The 17,411-nt window shown below is 51.5% G+C and overlaps 1 protein-coding gene across 3 annotated transcripts in view; it reads right to left on the bottom strand.

Moving 5' to 3' along the window:
* Window positions 1–17,411, bottom strand: part of ZFHX3 (zinc finger homeobox 3) — a 147,116-nt gene that overhangs the window by 60,186 nt on the left and 69,519 nt on the right. For all 3 annotated transcript variants that reach the window (XM_068411653.1, XM_068411654.1, XM_068411655.1), the window contains one exon: window positions 7,625–7,856. In XM_068411653.1, coding sequence (XP_068267754.1) covers window positions 7,625–7,856 — 232 coding nt within the window. The remainder of the gene's footprint in view (window positions 1–7,624; window positions 7,857–17,411) is intronic.

The raw sequence follows: 17,411 nt of genomic DNA, 5'->3' as shown, positions 1-17,411 counted from the left end.
AGGACAAGCCTGGAAATGGCAAGGGGGAGCACGTGGACCAAGGTTAGCTGTTAAACGCCCGCGGAAGGAACCCCCTTCTGAGGAGGAGAGGGGACTGGCAGCAGCAGCGGACCAGGGAAACTCCTCCAGCCGTAAGAGGCAGGGCCGTGGGAGGAGATGCCATGAACATCATTTGGAACTTCTGCTTGCACCAGGTGGGAAATTTTACACCAAATCCCTTGGCGTGCACCTCACACACTGCTCCTCCCCAGCCCTCTGCAAGGGCCACGCGTCCCAGGCAGGTAAACCTGTGTATCGAGAGCAGAGCCGGAGCTGCAGCGTGCTGGTGGCTGGTGGACGTACAGTATGAACTCTGTGCGCTGTCCTCCTGCAGACACTGCACAGGTAATCTGCTTTGGGAAGTTTTTAACTGTTGTGTGCAATTAAGTCCCATGGAAAACTGGAGAGAGGCTTACAAAACCAAACGAATTATTCCTTCCTGAAACCCTCCATTACCTCTGTCAGATGCAGAAGAGCAACATGCATGTTTCTCCAGCATTAGCAATGACCACATTTTCTTTAACTGAGACCAAGTGGAAGACACCAGATCTTAATAAATTTGAGTTATTTCAAGCAGGGGGGAATATAACCTGGCATTACCTGTTTTCATTTCCAAAGTCTTAAAGTTCCACTGGAAGGACGGAGCCTGCAACCATGAAAAATCCACTCCAAAGGAGCGTTTCACATCCCTGTTGCAACAAATTACATTAATAATTACTCCATGCCTGATGACTGTGAATGAGAAACGCCTTGCATGGATGCCCACTCTCCAAGGTGGGAAAAAACCAGGACAGCTCCCTCAGAGATTTCTGTGGAAGACCCCGTTCCCCTGTCTCTACAGTTTGCTTCGCTTCATTTTACAGATGGGCTGACCACACTTCCTAAGTCAGGGCACGGCCACCAAGGGAAGGGAGGAACTGGAGAGCCTGGACAGGAGAGAGGGGAGTTCAGAGCCCAACGCCTCCGCCCCGAGGAAGAAGACAACACATCTCCGGGACTTCCGAGGCACAAACTCAAACTGACCAACGTGGCTGACATCAAGCCTCCCCGCTGCTCAATACAAACTTTCTGTCCAAGAGAAATCCTTTCGTACTGTAAACCACATCCTGAGTGTTTCATGAACAAATCTGCTCCCGATCACACGGGAACTTGCTTCCGTTCCCATTCACCATCACCTCCCTCCTGACGGCGATGCCTTCGCATCCCCGGTGCAGCTACAAAACCGCTTTTAAGAAAGAGGAACATTAGCAAAGTGTTTCATATGACTCAGAGTGAAAACAGAGGTGCAAGCACCATATGAGCATCCAGCTGTCTGCAAGCACCACAGGCAGAGCCAAGCTGAGCTTGGTAACTACTATTTTTAAACCACGCGGGGTCTTCTCATCTGGCAAGTGCTCCAGCTCTACCTCAGTCCTGTTTACACACTTGGTTGCATTAAAAATTCACATCCTGGTTTCAGTCTACAGTTTGCAGCCCTTCAGCAGGTTGAATACCGAAATACAAGGAAGACGTGGATGGACAGTGCACCCATCTGCCGGGAAGACAGAGCCGGGGGAAGCGGGAGCCACGGTGGACGCCCTCCTCCCAGGGAGCTCTGGGAACCAGCGGCTTTCAAGGGTTTACCAGAGCAGAGCTCTACAGTCCAGGTATTCCTCTAAATAATTATAATCAACCAGTCTGGAGCGGGGAGAGCGGCCGGTCCCTCGCTGTTTGCTGGCAGAACGTGCAGCACGGATGCTCCAGCCCGGGAAGACGTGCCGGCAGCGATCCTCCTGCTGACACCCGCTCCAGCCCCTTTCCTGCCCAGACAAAGGGGCTTTTGACTGCGCCTGGCCGAGTTTAGCAACGGCTTCCAGAGAGCCTGCCCTCACCCTTCACACGCGAGGGCCCCAACAATGACTTTGTGTGTTGGAAGAAGATGGCTGCTAAGGATTTGGCAGAGATTAGCAGGATCGCTGAAACAATATGTCCACCATAGGGGACTGGTTCTCTGTGGTGCAACGGGCAGACTGCGGCATGCCCCTGCGGTACGCGTCCAGCAAAATAGTTCTTCAAAAACTACAAGTGGTATCTCTGGCTGGCTTAGCCCGGTCTTAGAGGAGCACTCCCATTCCCACAAGGATAAGGAGGTTCTCCAGAAGTATATGGTGCTAAGAAAAAAAATCTAGAGCCGCAGTGAACAGAAGATATTATTTTACCTTATTTTTAGCCTTCCTACGTATTTTCACAGTAAGGATACAAAGCTTTGTAAAATAGTCTACAGGATGACTCATGGAGATGAGAGATGGTCAGCATTTCCCACTAAATATTACATGACTTTTCCACAAGTCATCTTATTCGCCCCACAAAGCTCCGTAATAGCCTCCAGCACAACTGTAAAGATCAACAAATTTGACTTTTTGGGGCTCACTTGCCACATTTTTTGCTGCTGTTTTTTCGAAAGCGTTCTCGAGAGTCCCACAGATCGTGTCCCGACTGCGGTACCCAAACTGCCTCGGCAAAGGAGGAGGAGAGAGGTGCACACCTCTTCCCTGTTGTGCTCTGCTCCCTCCTTCGACAGCGTGGGGTGGTCTTGGCCTCGGCCGCTTGGGGCAGGGGCCTCCCCTCCAGCTGCCCCCCACGCCAGGCACAGAGGCACTGCACAGCCGCCTTGTACCAACACAACTCCTTGGCCACGCCACCTGCCCTCTGCATTTACAGCTGCTGAAATCTGCTTCCCTTCAAAGATGTCAACAAATGTAGGTCTCATACAAGAGGAAGATCAAAATTAAACTCCCGGGCATCATAGAACTCTAGGTGGTCTCTTGCCTCAGCTCCACCCGACCCTTCTGGATCCAGCCATTCTCCTGTGGAGCTCAGGCATGAAGTGTTTCTGCCTGAGTGACCTCTGCTCAGGTCAAGCTCCCTGCAAGCCATGGGACCTTCTCCTGACCTGAGGAGCGCAGCCGACCCCGACCCACGCAGCTGCACGAAGCGGCAGTCGCAGGCCAGGGACGCCCAGGACTCGGGTGCAGGTGAGGAACACGAACATCTGAGGGACTTCTGTCCTGCACAGCGGGAAGAGCGGGCAAAGCCCCTCTGCTCCTCCCACCGGAGGACAGCTACGGAAAGGGAGAGCGGATGGAGATGGAAAACAGGAAGAGTCAGGAGAAACAGGTACGGGAGGAAACAGATTAATTGTGGACAGCACTTGCCTAAGGAGAAAGAGGCTCAGCACGGGGCTGTAACGAATCCCCACCTCGTGCGGGTGGCACGTGAAGCGATGCGGCAGCCCCGCTCCGGCCCTGCGACCACGCACGGCCGTCCGGCTCAGGAACGGGCTGCCCGACCTCGTGCCTTCTAGAAAGAAACACTTCCAAAGCCAGAATGAAAATTTGGTGCAGGTTGTTTCACTCTTATTTCTATCATTATCTAATGAGTCATAAGTGCATCCATCGCTACATCTTGAGAACATTTTGGTTTTTATTATGGGGTTTTTTTTTCTTCTCTAAACCCCCATCATTAAAAATCAATTAGCTTATGGGTAATGTTATACAGATGCTTCTGCAGCGAGGGGCTGACATCTGCAGTGGCAGCAGCCCAGATACTACAGCAATAGATGTGCAAAAATACCCCACAGAGGAAAATAAACCCCCACCCCTAGAGCTGTATTCTTTCTGACCAACAACACAGCTGAATGTCCAGCCTGGGCCCACTTCCCTGTCTCCTGCATAATTAGCACACTTCTCAGAGCAAGCAGAAAAGTTTAATTGTCTTTAATTATCCAGTTCAAGGAGGACTGGGTTTCTTGCCTGATGCCCATGTAATTTCCCTGCCAACAACTTCATCATTCCTTTACTGGAAGCAGAGTGCAGCTTCTAAAGCTCTCCCATAAAAGAGACAAAAGTTTCAGTGAAGGCTGGCACAAGCCAAGACAAAGATCCTTGTGTCTGCAGGGCTGTTCCTTCGGCTGCTGCAAGTGTTTTCAGCAGGGTGGGAGGGAATGAGTTGCAACTAATGTGCAATCAAGAACCATCACAATTACAAATGTAAATGAACAGGCAATTGGCACTGACCTTTGTAGATTGTTAGAGGACTAATTAAGGTATGATCAGACACTCTCTTCCAACAGACTGAGATGCATCTACACAAGCAAATATCTATGCACCGCCCCAGAGACAGCAATGCTTTTTCCTCCACGCTTGCACCCACCAGCGAGTAAGAACACGCTGACACGCACAGCGTGTGACCTGCTCCCTGCCACAGAGCGGACAGGACGGAGCGGGATGGGGAACAAGGCGGCTCCACTCGCTCGGTCTGCGCCGTCCCACGTAGCACAAGGCTACAGCTGAGCCACCTTTCATTACTGCAACCAGCAGTTTCGTGTAAAGCTGGGGATGAAGAGATTGGCACAAACTGGATGAAGTTAGAGAAAGGAAAAAAGTGATAAAGAATCTTTCAGCATTTCTAGCAAAGCCACAAAAGTTCTCCAGCAGCAGCAGGAGTGATCGTGGCTGCCGTGTACGCGCACCTTGCCTTGGGCCACGGCTGGCCCAGGGGCCTGCCCTGGACGCAGCAGCAACAGCTGGACCCCACTGTCCCCTGGAAGCTTGGGACCCCCTCCAAGGTGATCCCTGTGCCTGCTTGCTCTTGGTCCCAGCACACCGGACAGAGGAGCGAGGAGGGGGGTGATCTTTCACACCACTGCTGAGGCAAACCAGCAGCTGGCCAGCCAGACCAGCAAGAAAACAGAGCGGTCCCAGCAGGGAATGGTTTTCTGCCAGCTCAGCCCGGCCCTGAGCACTCGCAGTTCCACAGGGACAGACGACGGGCACCAGTCAAGGTCCTGCTCAGGGCCTCGGCCTTGGCCATCCCGTTCCGAGCATCTCCCAGGACACGGACTCCACCACCCCGCCGGGCAGCCAGTCCAGGGCCGGGCCACCCTCCCAGGGTGGAGTTGTGCAAAAGATAGAAGAGCTGTGAGGACAAAATGTTTTAAGAGTTCTCAGAAAGAGCGGTGATAACAAAAGGGGGCTCACGTTGGAACGGAACGCAAGCTGATACTGTATTTGTAGGGAAACCGAATTCAAAACAAATATAATTAACCAGAAGGGGAGAGAGAATCACAGCGATGATTACCAGGGAGTAACAGCAGCATCCAAACAAACCACCGCACTTGTAATGCAGCAGAGCAGCACAGTCAGTGTCCCTTTGGGCCCCGAGGCGAAGCCTCGCTGAGCAGCACGCGGTGCAACAGCCAAACCCCACAGCAAAGCTCCACAGCAAGGAGGAACAAAGAGGTCAGAGAGTGAATTCAAGCCTCGGTACGTGCGCATTCCTGCTAGCGTCTGACACCCAAAACTACAGAAAAGTAACAGTAGCAGCTAAATAATAAATAACAGCAGCATTTTATAACACTGGAAGTTTAAAAGTCACAGAAAAAAAGGAAGGATCAACCTGTTCAGTCAGATCTCTTTATGCATGAAGAAATTACACGGAACAAACCAAAGCTGAGAAATAAATTATTGTTGTGCCCTGCAAGAGGCCGACCTCGCCCACCGCAAGGACCGCCCAGCCCCTCGTGCCCGCGGGCAGCAGCATGCCGGCGAGGTGTGTGCCTGCTCAGGCTCCTCAACAATGGGCTGGGAGAGCGTCTGAAATGAAACACCTCGGGTCAAAGCGACCTGCGAAACAGAGCAGAGGTTCCCCCCCTTTGCATTCTAGAGAGTCTTATTCTTACTTGTACGTTTAATCTTTGAAATAAAATATGATAAAGAAATTCTTAGTGTCTTGTTTGCTGTAAGTTTTTGTTGAAGAACCAACAAGCTTAAAGGAAATTATCTCAAGCCATTCGAAAAAGCAAAATATTTTTAAATCGAGATTTCCTTTCAGTGACCTGTCAAGCCTTTTAGTTAAGAAAAATTACATTTTTTTAAATGGTCAACAAATCCTTTTCCCTCTCAGCTAGTCAGCTTCTGCACCCTCAGTGCCTGCGATGCCGCAACCCTGGAGGATGCGCAGGGAAAGGGAAGGTTTCTAAAGTAAAAACCAAACAATTTCTAAAGTAAACAAAGATTTTCAAGATCGTTCTGTATATCGCAAAAGGGCACAGAGGGTTTTTCCTCTCTGTTCATTTTGCCCTTGAGGACGCTCACAAACCACACAACACCGTCCACCACATCCTTTGGAAACCTGCACGTGTCTCTAGGGCAGAGCACCGCAGAGCAGCGGGGCGGCGGTAGAGCTGCCGTCCCCTCCGGGATGGCGCGGCATCCCCAGCACGCTCTCGCTGTCACCGTGACCTTTGCGAAGGCGTATTCCATGCCCTCGACTCCACTGGGCCACCGAGTTCACACATCGGTCACTTTTTTCCATGACCCTGAATTTAACTCTCAAAGAAAAATCTCCCGGTTTACTTTTCCAGGTTTTGCAAGTATTTCAGATCCTTGTTACTAACACGGGTAACAGCAACGCAACCCAGGGCTTAATTCAAGAGCCGTTTCCAAGACCCACACGTGTTCTCCTCCAGTCGGTGCTGCTCTCCCTGCTCAATGCCTTTAAGCCAACCTCACTTTCCTTGTCTCTAAATCTTTCTGTAAGACTTAGTGATTTCAACAGCGGTCACGGAGCAAAGTCCTGGCTGAAGCGGAGACGAGGGTTGTGAAGGCTTTCGCTGGCATCCCCTCCAGCTCCAGCATCTTCACACCCCTGACTGCACATGTACCATCCGACTCGGGCAGGCTCTCCTCCTCCTCCCTCCAAAGAGGACTTCATGACCTCTTGCTTTTTCCTAACGTAAAGAACTTCTTAACCCTTTCAATGGTTAAACAAAGTACAAGTTCTGTTTTGCCCAGCCTGTCCCCTTTGAGGCACATTTTCTCTTGCTAGATTCACAGCTGCAATACCCTTCCTATTATCTGTCCTTTCTGCATGAGCAAACACTCTGTCCAAGCCCTTCCCTTTATCCACCTTGTCAAGAGAAGACATGGAAAGCAGACAAACACTCACCCCTTCTCCTGCCCACCCCCTCAACCAGCTCCTCCTCCCGATCCAATGTGGCTGAAATACCAGAAATCAATGAACAAGCTGGGACAGGCTCGCGCTGGCGCTCAGGACATCCCTTTACTCATTGCAAAATATCCACAAATACAGTACACTAGTTTGAGTCACCCAAAAGGGATGGTATCTTTAGACGCTCACACAATACCCCACTGTTTAAGACACTAACCAGGACAAACACACACACTTCCACACGTCAAACTTGCGTTGAGCCCCGCTGGAACAGAGGGGACCACTGACAAGTACGGAACGAAGCACGTGCAAAAGTATTTGGTGCTCCAGAGGCACCACCCAGGAGCCCCGTGAGGCAGAGCTGTGCTGGACGCTGCAGGTCCAACAGAGGTCTTGTCCTGCCTTGGGGCAGCTGGGACTTGTGTAACACATTACTGCTAAGCGATAAGCGTCATCCCCACAGCAGGGAAGAGAAACAAGAGGGTCACGGAGCCTGCCGCAACACTGCACAGGGGGTCTGCTGCTGCTCCTCGAACCCTGCGACGCAGAGGAGCCGAGAGCCTGACCCTGTTCACGCCATGGAGGCAGCACTCACCGGCCTCTGCAGCTGGACACTTCCGGATGGTGAAGATCTGCCCCAGGTCCTCCTCCTCTTCAGGGAGACCCTTCTGGAGGCGCTGCAGCTTACGTAGGCTTTCACTCCGCTGGTGTTTCATGGAGCGCACGTGCTGGATAAGGTTCAGCTTGGCCTTGGTGGAGTAGTTACAGAGGACACAGTGATAGTAACAGCTTTCACCCTCGACCCCGCTCTCGTGATGCTGAAGGTGCTGTGGAGAACAAAGGAGAGAGATGTGAATTTCCTGTATCGTCTCCGGTCTCCCTGGGTTAGTCCACTGTAAATTGCTAAAAGCCACCTGGGAATTAAGTAAGAAACCACATTTTGACAAAGACACAGTAAGATCAAGCCTGTTTATTCTCAAGGCACCATGCACTCTCCTGCTTAGAGGCAAGAAAAACATAACACACTGAAACGAGCACAGAAGCAAAAATCAAGATAGGCAAGATCATCTCCTTCAGCGAAAGAAAATACCAGATCCGACATTAACAACTATTCACAACCTACGCATGGCTAATTCTTTCATATTTAAAGCTTATCCTGGGAGGAGATCCAACTTCATGTCAAACAGATAAAATTAAATTTGATAAATTCTCATTGAAAACTAAGACGAATAAAATCAAAGCCATCCTAGAACACAACGAACCCATTAGATGGAGAGGTCCTGGAAACAGCGTATGGAAGCGGAGCATGTGCCATCCTACCCATCCTCCAGCGCTCTGGGCCCTGGCATCTAGGTTTGGCTCCCCTGGATCTGGAAAAGCAGCAGCCTGGCCTGGAAGATGGCTGATACAGCGATCCAGACTGAAAAGCCAAGGATGAGCATGCAGCTGGGTACCCCCGCAAGAGGTTAGCGCTTGGAAAGAAGTCTTGTCACCCTCTGTAGCTGTGCTATCGCAGCCAATGTAGCTAATTTGAGAGCATTACACCCTGATTACTGGAAAAAATCTATCAATTGTCTGGCACAGAGGTCCATGCCGCCAGGGAAACCAAGAGCTATTTTATGCCACGGATCCCAAGGATACGGCAATTAGTTCTTAAAACCAGAGGGAAGAGTTCGCTGCTTCCAGCCCTGCCAGCTGCCGCGGCACAGCCGCTCTCCGCTCACTCCGGGCAGGGCTGAGGGTTCGCAGTAACTTTCCCAGTTCCCACAGTAAGGGCTTATCTCAAGTTGAGAAAAAACGGACACCAAAGTCAAACGACAGGACAGACTCCTCCGTGACGGCCCTTTGGTGTTCCCACCACCCACCGCAGCCAAGCAATAATCCGTGCCAGCTCCCACCGTCCGACCGCAGGACCTCTTTCTGTCTTCGGGGTCATGAAACTCCTTGTGCGCCACGCACTTCACCCAAGGCACACAAGTAAGGTGATTTGGATGTGATCTCAAGGTTTGTCAATCAAAAATATTGCCTACGTGCAGCCAGGACCTTCTGGTAAGAATTCTGACGTGTGTTATCTCAGTTACAGCTCAGATAAGATTAAAGACATATTACCCAGCGCTGTGTGCTCAGCTAACACGGAGGAAGGAGAGCCCTCTGAGCCTAGGAATGATTAAAAATAGGATAGGAGCTGATGCTGAGGCTTCTGATTGGAAGGGCGAGAGAAGAGAATAAATGTATTCTAGATCTGGCTAATTAGACTAGCCTCTTTTGGGATTGCGATGTATTTAATTAAATTCACTGTAATATTTGAAGAATCCACGAGGGCACTAATCCCACTGGTGCCCTCAAAAGATTTTTTTGCTCTTTTCCCTCCTTAGAACAACTTCTTCCTCTCATTCCTATTGTTTGCATGCATCACCCTCTTCCCCAGCCAGAGAAAGAGAAATGGCTTAAGACATAAAAAGCAAAGGTTAGTGAGCCAGGCGCAGGAGCCACGCGGCCGGCTCGCACGGCCCCTGCAATGAGACCTCCCCGCTGCCCCATCTCGCCGCAGGCGGGGGTCTCGCTCCAGGAGACACACGCGAGACCCTTCTCCCGTCAGCCGAGGGGTGTGGGGGCAACCCCCGTCCTACAAACACCGTGTTCAGGCTCAGAAAGTGCCACCGGGCTCAGCAGCAGCTTCTGCAAGAAGGCAGAGGAAACCCCCGGTGAGCAATTAGAGAAAAATCTGGTCACGGGTTCAAGGAAATACTAAGGACACTGTCTCTGTGGGAACCAGAGGCACAGTCTGCGCTGCTCTCATTTGAGAGGGATTTTAGGAAAACATTTGTTTTAAACAGTTTAATAAATGTGTCTTATTTTCTGCTCTTCTTTTGCTCCCACTCCGTGCATGTGAGGTATGTTCGAACATCCCTTGGGCTTGGGTCAGCTTCACCTGCCTGTCGTGCTGGAGGAGACAAGACCCGAGGTGCCAACACCACCAAGTCCACCCCGACGCAGTGCGACATCGCGCGCCCACCTCTGCTTCACGCCAGCCTTCCAACCCAGGAAGGGAGTGGGCCAGCACAGACAACACGGCAGACGAGCAAGTACCAGCTGTGAGCTGCTGGAACTGATGAAACGCTGGACAAGTACGTGTCGTTATTGTCCATCATGCTGTTAAGCTTTCCCCTTGTGAGAATTTATCCGTATCACAGAAAACAAACTCAAAATATTAAACCAGAACCTCGTTAGAAGACAAATCAACTTGAAAATCAAAGGAATATATTGTTCCTAGGAAAACCAACCAACTTCTGCCAGAGAACATTGATTTCTGCAAGTGTGGGGGGGTCTTTGCTCCCTCCCTCTCAGCGATAGGAAACTTCCAACATCTGGTTCTTCACGCATGGCATGCAAAATATTGATCAGGTTTAGTCAAAGCTCCACTTTAAATCAGAAACAGACAGAGGAACGCTCTGATGGAAACCATACGGCTCACGAGTACAGCTTCCCCGGGGGACACGGGCTGTTCCTGTACGTACACTGACCACAGCTCCACGCCACTCACACCACCTATTCCTACATGCAAACCAAACCCAACCCAGCCCACCTTCCCCCCGGGAGGTGCTCGGCTCTCTGGGCAAAGCTGCAGCGATCAGCGCAGGAGGATCCTGCTCGGAGACCCCATCTCCTCCCTTTGCCGTAACCGCCGCACCGCCTGCCCCGATCTTCGCCGCAGACCTTGCCTGGGGGACAACCAGTCCCTCACCAGTTACAAACACCCCAGGTTTGGTGATTCCGTCTCAGCATCAAGAGCTACCCACTTCGGCTGTGTCAGGGCAGTCTCCCCCCGCTCAGTGGGGCCTGTGGTGGGACGGGTAACGGGTAATTGATAAACCCTCTGGAGAAATCTCTTCCAAATCACTTTCGATCACTTCTCCAGCTGGCTCTCACGTTACAGGACAGTCCTGCCAGAAAAACAGAGGCCACTGAACTACCGAGAGCTTCTTTATGAAACACTCCCCTGAATTATCAGCCTTGAACACCTTTGGAGGAGGGCTTTTTCCACACATAAAACTCTTCCCACCACTGAACGCAGCACGACGTCTGTCCTGCTAGAATGGGTAAAATCAGCAGTGATTTAAAAGAACTGACAGATGCAGCTGAGGAAGAAGGAGCCAAAAATCTGCTGGAGAGTTACAAGAGCTGCGGAAGGGAGCACTGACGCAGACCTGCACCGCTCCCGCTTCTTCCTGCGAGCACCCACGTCTGACCTGTATCAGCAGCGGGACCCCGAGCCAGCAGGACCCCTGCTAAGCCCACGGCCGTGGCACACAGGCCAGGGCAGCGCCGCAGAGGTTACGCGAGGCTTCGACCCGCACGAGGTTGCTGTGAAAGCCACCGCGAGCACCCCCGTGCTGAGGAGGAGGTGCGGGAGGCACGCCAGCCCCAGGAGCACATCCTCAGTACAGAAGGATGCCCAGAGACTGACTCTTCCTCAGCGCGAAGTCAGACACGGGTAACTAGTAACAGGCTTGGTAGGAAACATTTCACATGCCAGCAAGAACCGTGCCTGGGACAACGTGCTCCCGGGGAGCTAGGTGGGATGTGACCCTTACACCAGAGCAGGAGGGGAGGCCACAGGTCGCCATGGAAAGGGACCAGGCCCTGCAGCAGACCTCAGAAGCCTCATAAGCACCTCCTGGCCCCCATGTGCCTCTGATCTGCTGCACGAGATAAATCACACAGTCCTGCAAGAGAAGAATCTGAATTTTTAATGAAAGTCATGTGGGTGCAGCTGTCTGATCCCGGCCTGTTCCAAGTACTCCATAAAAGTCAGGGCTGGCCCATCCGTCTTGCTCTCCCTTTCACACCTGCAGCCCCGGCTGGAATTTCCTGGCGCTGCCGGCGCCGTGGCACGCAGCGGGCACACGTGCTGGCCCTGCGCTGCCGAGGGCTGGGCCGCCCGCAGCCCCCCCGGTCCAGACGGTTTGAAAGGAGGAAGAAAACGATTCTCCACACAGCAGGTTCAACAGATGAACTGACGCTCTTTCGTATTCCACCAACGTCCTGCAATTGTTTACTGCTTCTGCAGGAGCGGCGTTACAAAACCCCTCCCTCCTTCCAGCTCTCCAGCTAAAACTTCCTCAGTGTCACCACCACGAGACGAGGACAAGGAGACTTTGCACAAATCTGGATTTTGGTTTACTCTTTGGTTTCTGATCGTTATTTTTCTTTCCAGAAGGCTGGAAATGCAGCGCTCCCTCCTGCCAAAGAGGCCAAGACACTTGATGCAAGTCCCCGAGTCACACAGGCCTGAAGAACAGCACCAACTGCCCCAATTGACAGCCAGTCCCTACATAGCTCCCCCCAAAAAATCTGTATTTTCCATGCCCTCCAGCCCTGCCTGGAGTCAAGCGAATGCCCCCGTACCACGATGGGGCTGACACAGACACCGCGGGCCCCAGGCAGGGCCGAGCGTGGCTGCGCAGAGCCCCGACCATCGCACCACGAGCCCTGACCACGAGGGTGCAGAGCGGGGGGAAGCAAGACCAAGGACCTTGCTCAAAAAGGAGCCCAGCAGCAACACCCAGGGCAGCCGAGCAGAGACCTGCCGTCCCGGGGGAAGGTCCGCAACAACGTACGAGGCACGAAAATCCTCAACAGCTCCAAGTAACAGTTGCCCACCCTCGCAGCACAGGAAAGCAGCCGTCCCCGTGGGCTATGGGCCACAAACGCTGTCCCCGCTGGCCACCAGGCTGGCCATGCTGAAATGCTTTTGGGTTCCCCCATAAACAACCCCAAAAGCCGCCCAAGCAAACTGGGTTTGCTCCACCAGCCCTTGAAGACTCATTAAAAGCCAAATATTGCTCAGCCTAAAGATGGAGAGCTCAGCATGGATTTTACTGAACGTTAAATCAACCAGCAAGCGTAGCCAGCAAACTCTGTGGCACTTTAACTTTAAATAATGCAATAATTATTGAATTTCCTTTTTATAACCGAAGTGCTGGAATGTAAACAATGGGGCTGTAATTGCAGGAAGGGGGGATCAATAGAGGCAATCGTTTTCAGCCATGTTAATTGTAAATACAATTGCTCCAAGATGTCAGCCTCGTTCTTCTCGCTCCCAGAATCATCCTAACGGATGACAGAGTCCAACTTTCCCATTACAGCTGTTCGTTCCTTTAAGAGGTTCTCAATCAGGTCTGATCAATCTGTCAAGATAATGCATGGAGTAAGTAAGACTCTTCCAAACACAAGCTCCCAATCAATAGCCTGGACCTGCTTAATGAGGAGGGGCTAAAGCCCAGAGGGAGCCAGCGGTCCCAGCTCCTGCTCGGCACTGGCAGCTAACTTCTTCATGGGGCCTCGCTGAGCCGTGCAGCTCTTAACGAGGACATTGTTTATGCAGACCATGATGAGCAGCATCCCCACATATTCACAGTCCCCCAGGGTCAGTGGGCAAAAACCAACAGAGAGTAACAGAAAGCAAGAGCCAAGAAAGGCTGAACTCGTAGTCACACCGCCCTCCCTTTTTCACTGTGCAAAAGACCTCAAAGTACTAATTAACCATTCGTTAGAAGAGATCCCCAAAGATGGAGATCTGTGTGGGACCATCGAAAGCCTACGAGCATCACTAAGATTCCTCCCATGCACTTGAGGAAGCCCAAAGCCCGCGGGTACAGCCCGAGGCAGCAGGCTGGCACGCCAGCTGGAAACCTCCCGGGGGCAGGGAGGGGATGTGACGGGTGATCAGGTAGCGGTCAGAGGTGCCACCCTGCACCCATGTTACTCAGTCCTGGTGGCACATGGGCATCCCGTGGTGTGGCTGGACCCTGCGAAACGCTCGCTGGGCAGAGGTGGCCGGGCAGCCACGGAAGGGGGAAAAGAGAACCTGGGCTAGGAACCTGCACTGGGCTCCCTCCTACGGCCACGAAACTTTCTTCTCTCCCTCCGCCGCATTACAAGAGCTGCAGCCACAACAGATCCGCTCTTGGGCAACTGCAACTTCAGAGAACTTTCCAGATCCCTGAAATCTTCACAGCTCTCCCCAGGGAGGCACAGGCGCAAGCACTGCTATACGTGGAGATGGATGCAGGAGTGTGTGTATTGATCTTGCTAATTATAGTGCTAAAAACAAAGCACAATTGAGAGTACATTTCCTATCAGCTGTTCTGAAAAGTGCTGCCCTCAACCGTGCGTGCTCCTGCTCCGGCCGTGGCCCCCGCCGCAGGACCCACGACAGCCCCGTGAGCCTGTGCAGACATCTCCTGCTGCCCACTTGTGCATCTCTGACAAACTGAGCCCAATAAACTCTTCTCCCTTTACCAATGAGGGACATGAGGGATGTCAACCACGAGCCAAGCTTCGCCCAGCAGCTTCTGTGGAGCAGCCCAGCGGTGTGGTGATGGGGGGCTCCTCTGGAGCCTTGCAACTCACCCGAAACCTGAACGATGACAGTTTGTTCCTCAGAAAAATGTACAGTTTTGTCAGTGTTTGCCATGGATGCTGTCATCTCTGGAGAAACATGACAAAAAAGCTGTACTTTGTTTTTAAAAGCAGCGCCTGCAAAGTACTGCACGGACAGCAACAGGATGAAGTGATAAAAACAGCATGAAACTTTTTGCCACGACTCAGCAACATCACCGAGGAGGTCAGGACTTCCAGCCCACTCCTCTCTCAGTGCTGGGGACAGCCAAGAGCCGAGGAACTCAGGGAGCCTTATCTCCCAGGGCTAGGAAAAGAAACAGGAAAAGAACAGCTGAAAATGGAAGACAAGACAGTAACTGAAAGAAAGCTCAAGGATCCCGCTACACAGTCGTTTTTCAACATATTTTGTACACACACTTGAAAATAATAAGTTCAGTGTGAGTTGTTAAGCTGTGAACACTCAGGTGAACTGGAGCAGCCTGGGAATATGGAAAAACACTGGATAAAAGGCAAATTATATAATAAAAAAGGCTGGGGGGAACCTGAAAAGACTGCGGGATAAAAATCTGTTGTCCATATTGTACTTCTGCGGCTGTCGAGCGATTGAAAAAGGCTTTCTGTAGCACAGAACACGACTGCACGTACAGGGGATGCGATATTTCCTCCAGCAACGACCCACGTTACGCTGCGAGGGGTCTCCGAGGAGGCTCCGCGTGTTCGAGGGCACAACACGCAACACGCTCGGTCTGGTGAGTGCTGGCTCAGACCCAAAACAACTGCCCAAAGCCCGCTCTGTATGCGTGGAGCCTGCTATAAGAATGCAAATTAAAATGGTATTTTTTTCCCCATATTAAGTCTTTTGGAAAAGAAACCACTGCTCTCTGAAGGGGAGGCTCGAGGACCATTCCGCGCAGCGAGGGACCATCGCAATAACGCTCCATAAAACCACGTGGGAAATCGAACCAGCCACAGCAAACCACACCGAGTTCATATTATTTAATAAAATACTACAGACACAGATTAACTTCCCTCACCCAGTATTTATTGTTTCATCTGTCTCTGGAGAAGTTACAAGCGCTGTGATAGACTGAAGATTTCCTTGTTTTCATATAGCTTCTTTATAACTTCCTACAGCAATGTACCACATCGAATCCCAACAGATAACCATACAATAACAACAATACACAAGACAATTTTTTAATCCTCTCCATAAATCGAAGAATATCAATATCGAAGAGATGGATGACACAACCTCCCCTCACAGAAGCCAAGAAGGATGCATTTAGGAACAACAGACCAAGCTCATCCTTCGTCCACAGTCCTCACAGAGAAACATTTGTGAGAAGCAATTTCCACTTTCTCGCATCAACTAGAGGACTCTGGGCAACCTCGGCCAACGAAAGCCTGAACTCTGTCCCCCTGCCTCGCCACAGCACCCCTGTAACACAGCAATGCACAGCCCTAGACACGAAGCCATCAGCCCTTCCAAAACTCCACCTGCTGTGGTGTATGGTGGCACCTCCTCAGCAGGAAGGCATCAGTCATCACCAGCCTCTGCTCCCTTCTCCAGCATCCCACCTCGTATCAGCCTTCTCTTCACCTGACGCCCCTGAGCGAGCTGGGCTTACAGGGTCAGCCCAGGACACAGCCAAGGCCGCGTCTGCTCTCAGGGGCACGTCAAGAGCTGCTACAACAACAGGAAAGCTGGACGGCAGCGGTGGTGGTGCAGGTGTGATGCTCTGAAGAAGCGGGTGACACAAGGATTTCCAAGAGCAGGTGATATGGGAGGAGGGAGAACCAAAGGAAGGTGCGGTGAATTAGTATGACAGGGAATGGAAGCGGAAAGAGGAGATATATAATATTCCTTGGGTCTGGAAGGTGAAACAAAAACCGGCAGAGCAAGACTATGCCAGCGAAGCTCTCCCAGTAGAGCAGCCCTTCTTCAGAGGTGTAGACTGCAGGGCTGGGCACCAAGGTGGGCAGCCAAGATTACAGCCTCCAAGGCAGTCGTTGTGCATCTGTACACCCACAGCACAAGGACAGGAGCACCATCTCGTTTCAGACAAGCGCTGTGAAAGTAAGTTCATTAAGTGTCTGTGAAACACACAAACAGAACACAGAGCACCACAGAAATGCCCACGAGAATATAAATAATTCTTCATTCAGTGAAAGCTTTGGATTGTATTAGACAAAGCCTGGGGCAATGTAATGAAAGAGGAAGATAAAAAGAAATGGAATAATTACTCATTCACAGAATGAGGCAAGAATCCTACTGGAAAAATATGTATGGAAATACTTATAATTAAAAACCTTAATAATGTCTGCACACAAAGGGCTGAATTAAGGCGACCTGAAGTCTGATATTTCCTATGTTTAAGATGGTTGTGAGGTCTTCATGAACTGAATGGACACTTATGTGTCTTCAGAATTGTGTATATAAATTCAGGCAATTGCTCCTTGCCCCACACCACTGAGTGACCACTCTGTGAGGAAAGCCACCGAGTTCTTGGTGAGGAGAAGCCTTCCAACCACAGCCTCCCAATTTAACTGGGCGATCTCTTCAGTCCTGGAACACGCAATGGCTCCCAGCACACGTTTGCAGGCCTGGTTTCCACCAGAAAGGGCACATCAATGACCGTAAGGATTTACAGCAGCAGGACTGTTTGGCTCGTGTATTACACGCGTCCTCCAAGCAGGCTGCAGCCGACGAAGGGATTGGGTTTGCTGCTCTAGCTTCAACCGCAACAGGCTCTTGGCTTGCAAGACTGCCAGGAACAGGGGCAATGTTTCTCCACAATCCCGACGGACACTGGTATGGTAAGTGCAACTCCCCGCTGCCCTGACACCCTGAGGGGCTGGGGCTGGCACAGCCTCCCATCCCTGCCACAGACTTTTCGCAAATGGAATTTGCAGCTAAAACCCTTTAACCAGCCAATACGCTCCAGTCTTGATGATGAATATAAAACAACCGAAAG

This window comes from Nyctibius grandis, chromosome 12 (assembly GCF_013368605.1).
Source record: "Nyctibius grandis isolate bNycGra1 chromosome 12, bNycGra1.pri, whole genome shotgun sequence".
Taxonomy (NCBI): domain Eukaryota; kingdom Metazoa; phylum Chordata; class Aves; order Nyctibiiformes; family Nyctibiidae; genus Nyctibius; species Nyctibius grandis.
Note: the sequence above shows the minus strand (reverse complement) of the source record. Positions and strands in the feature narration are given on the sequence as shown.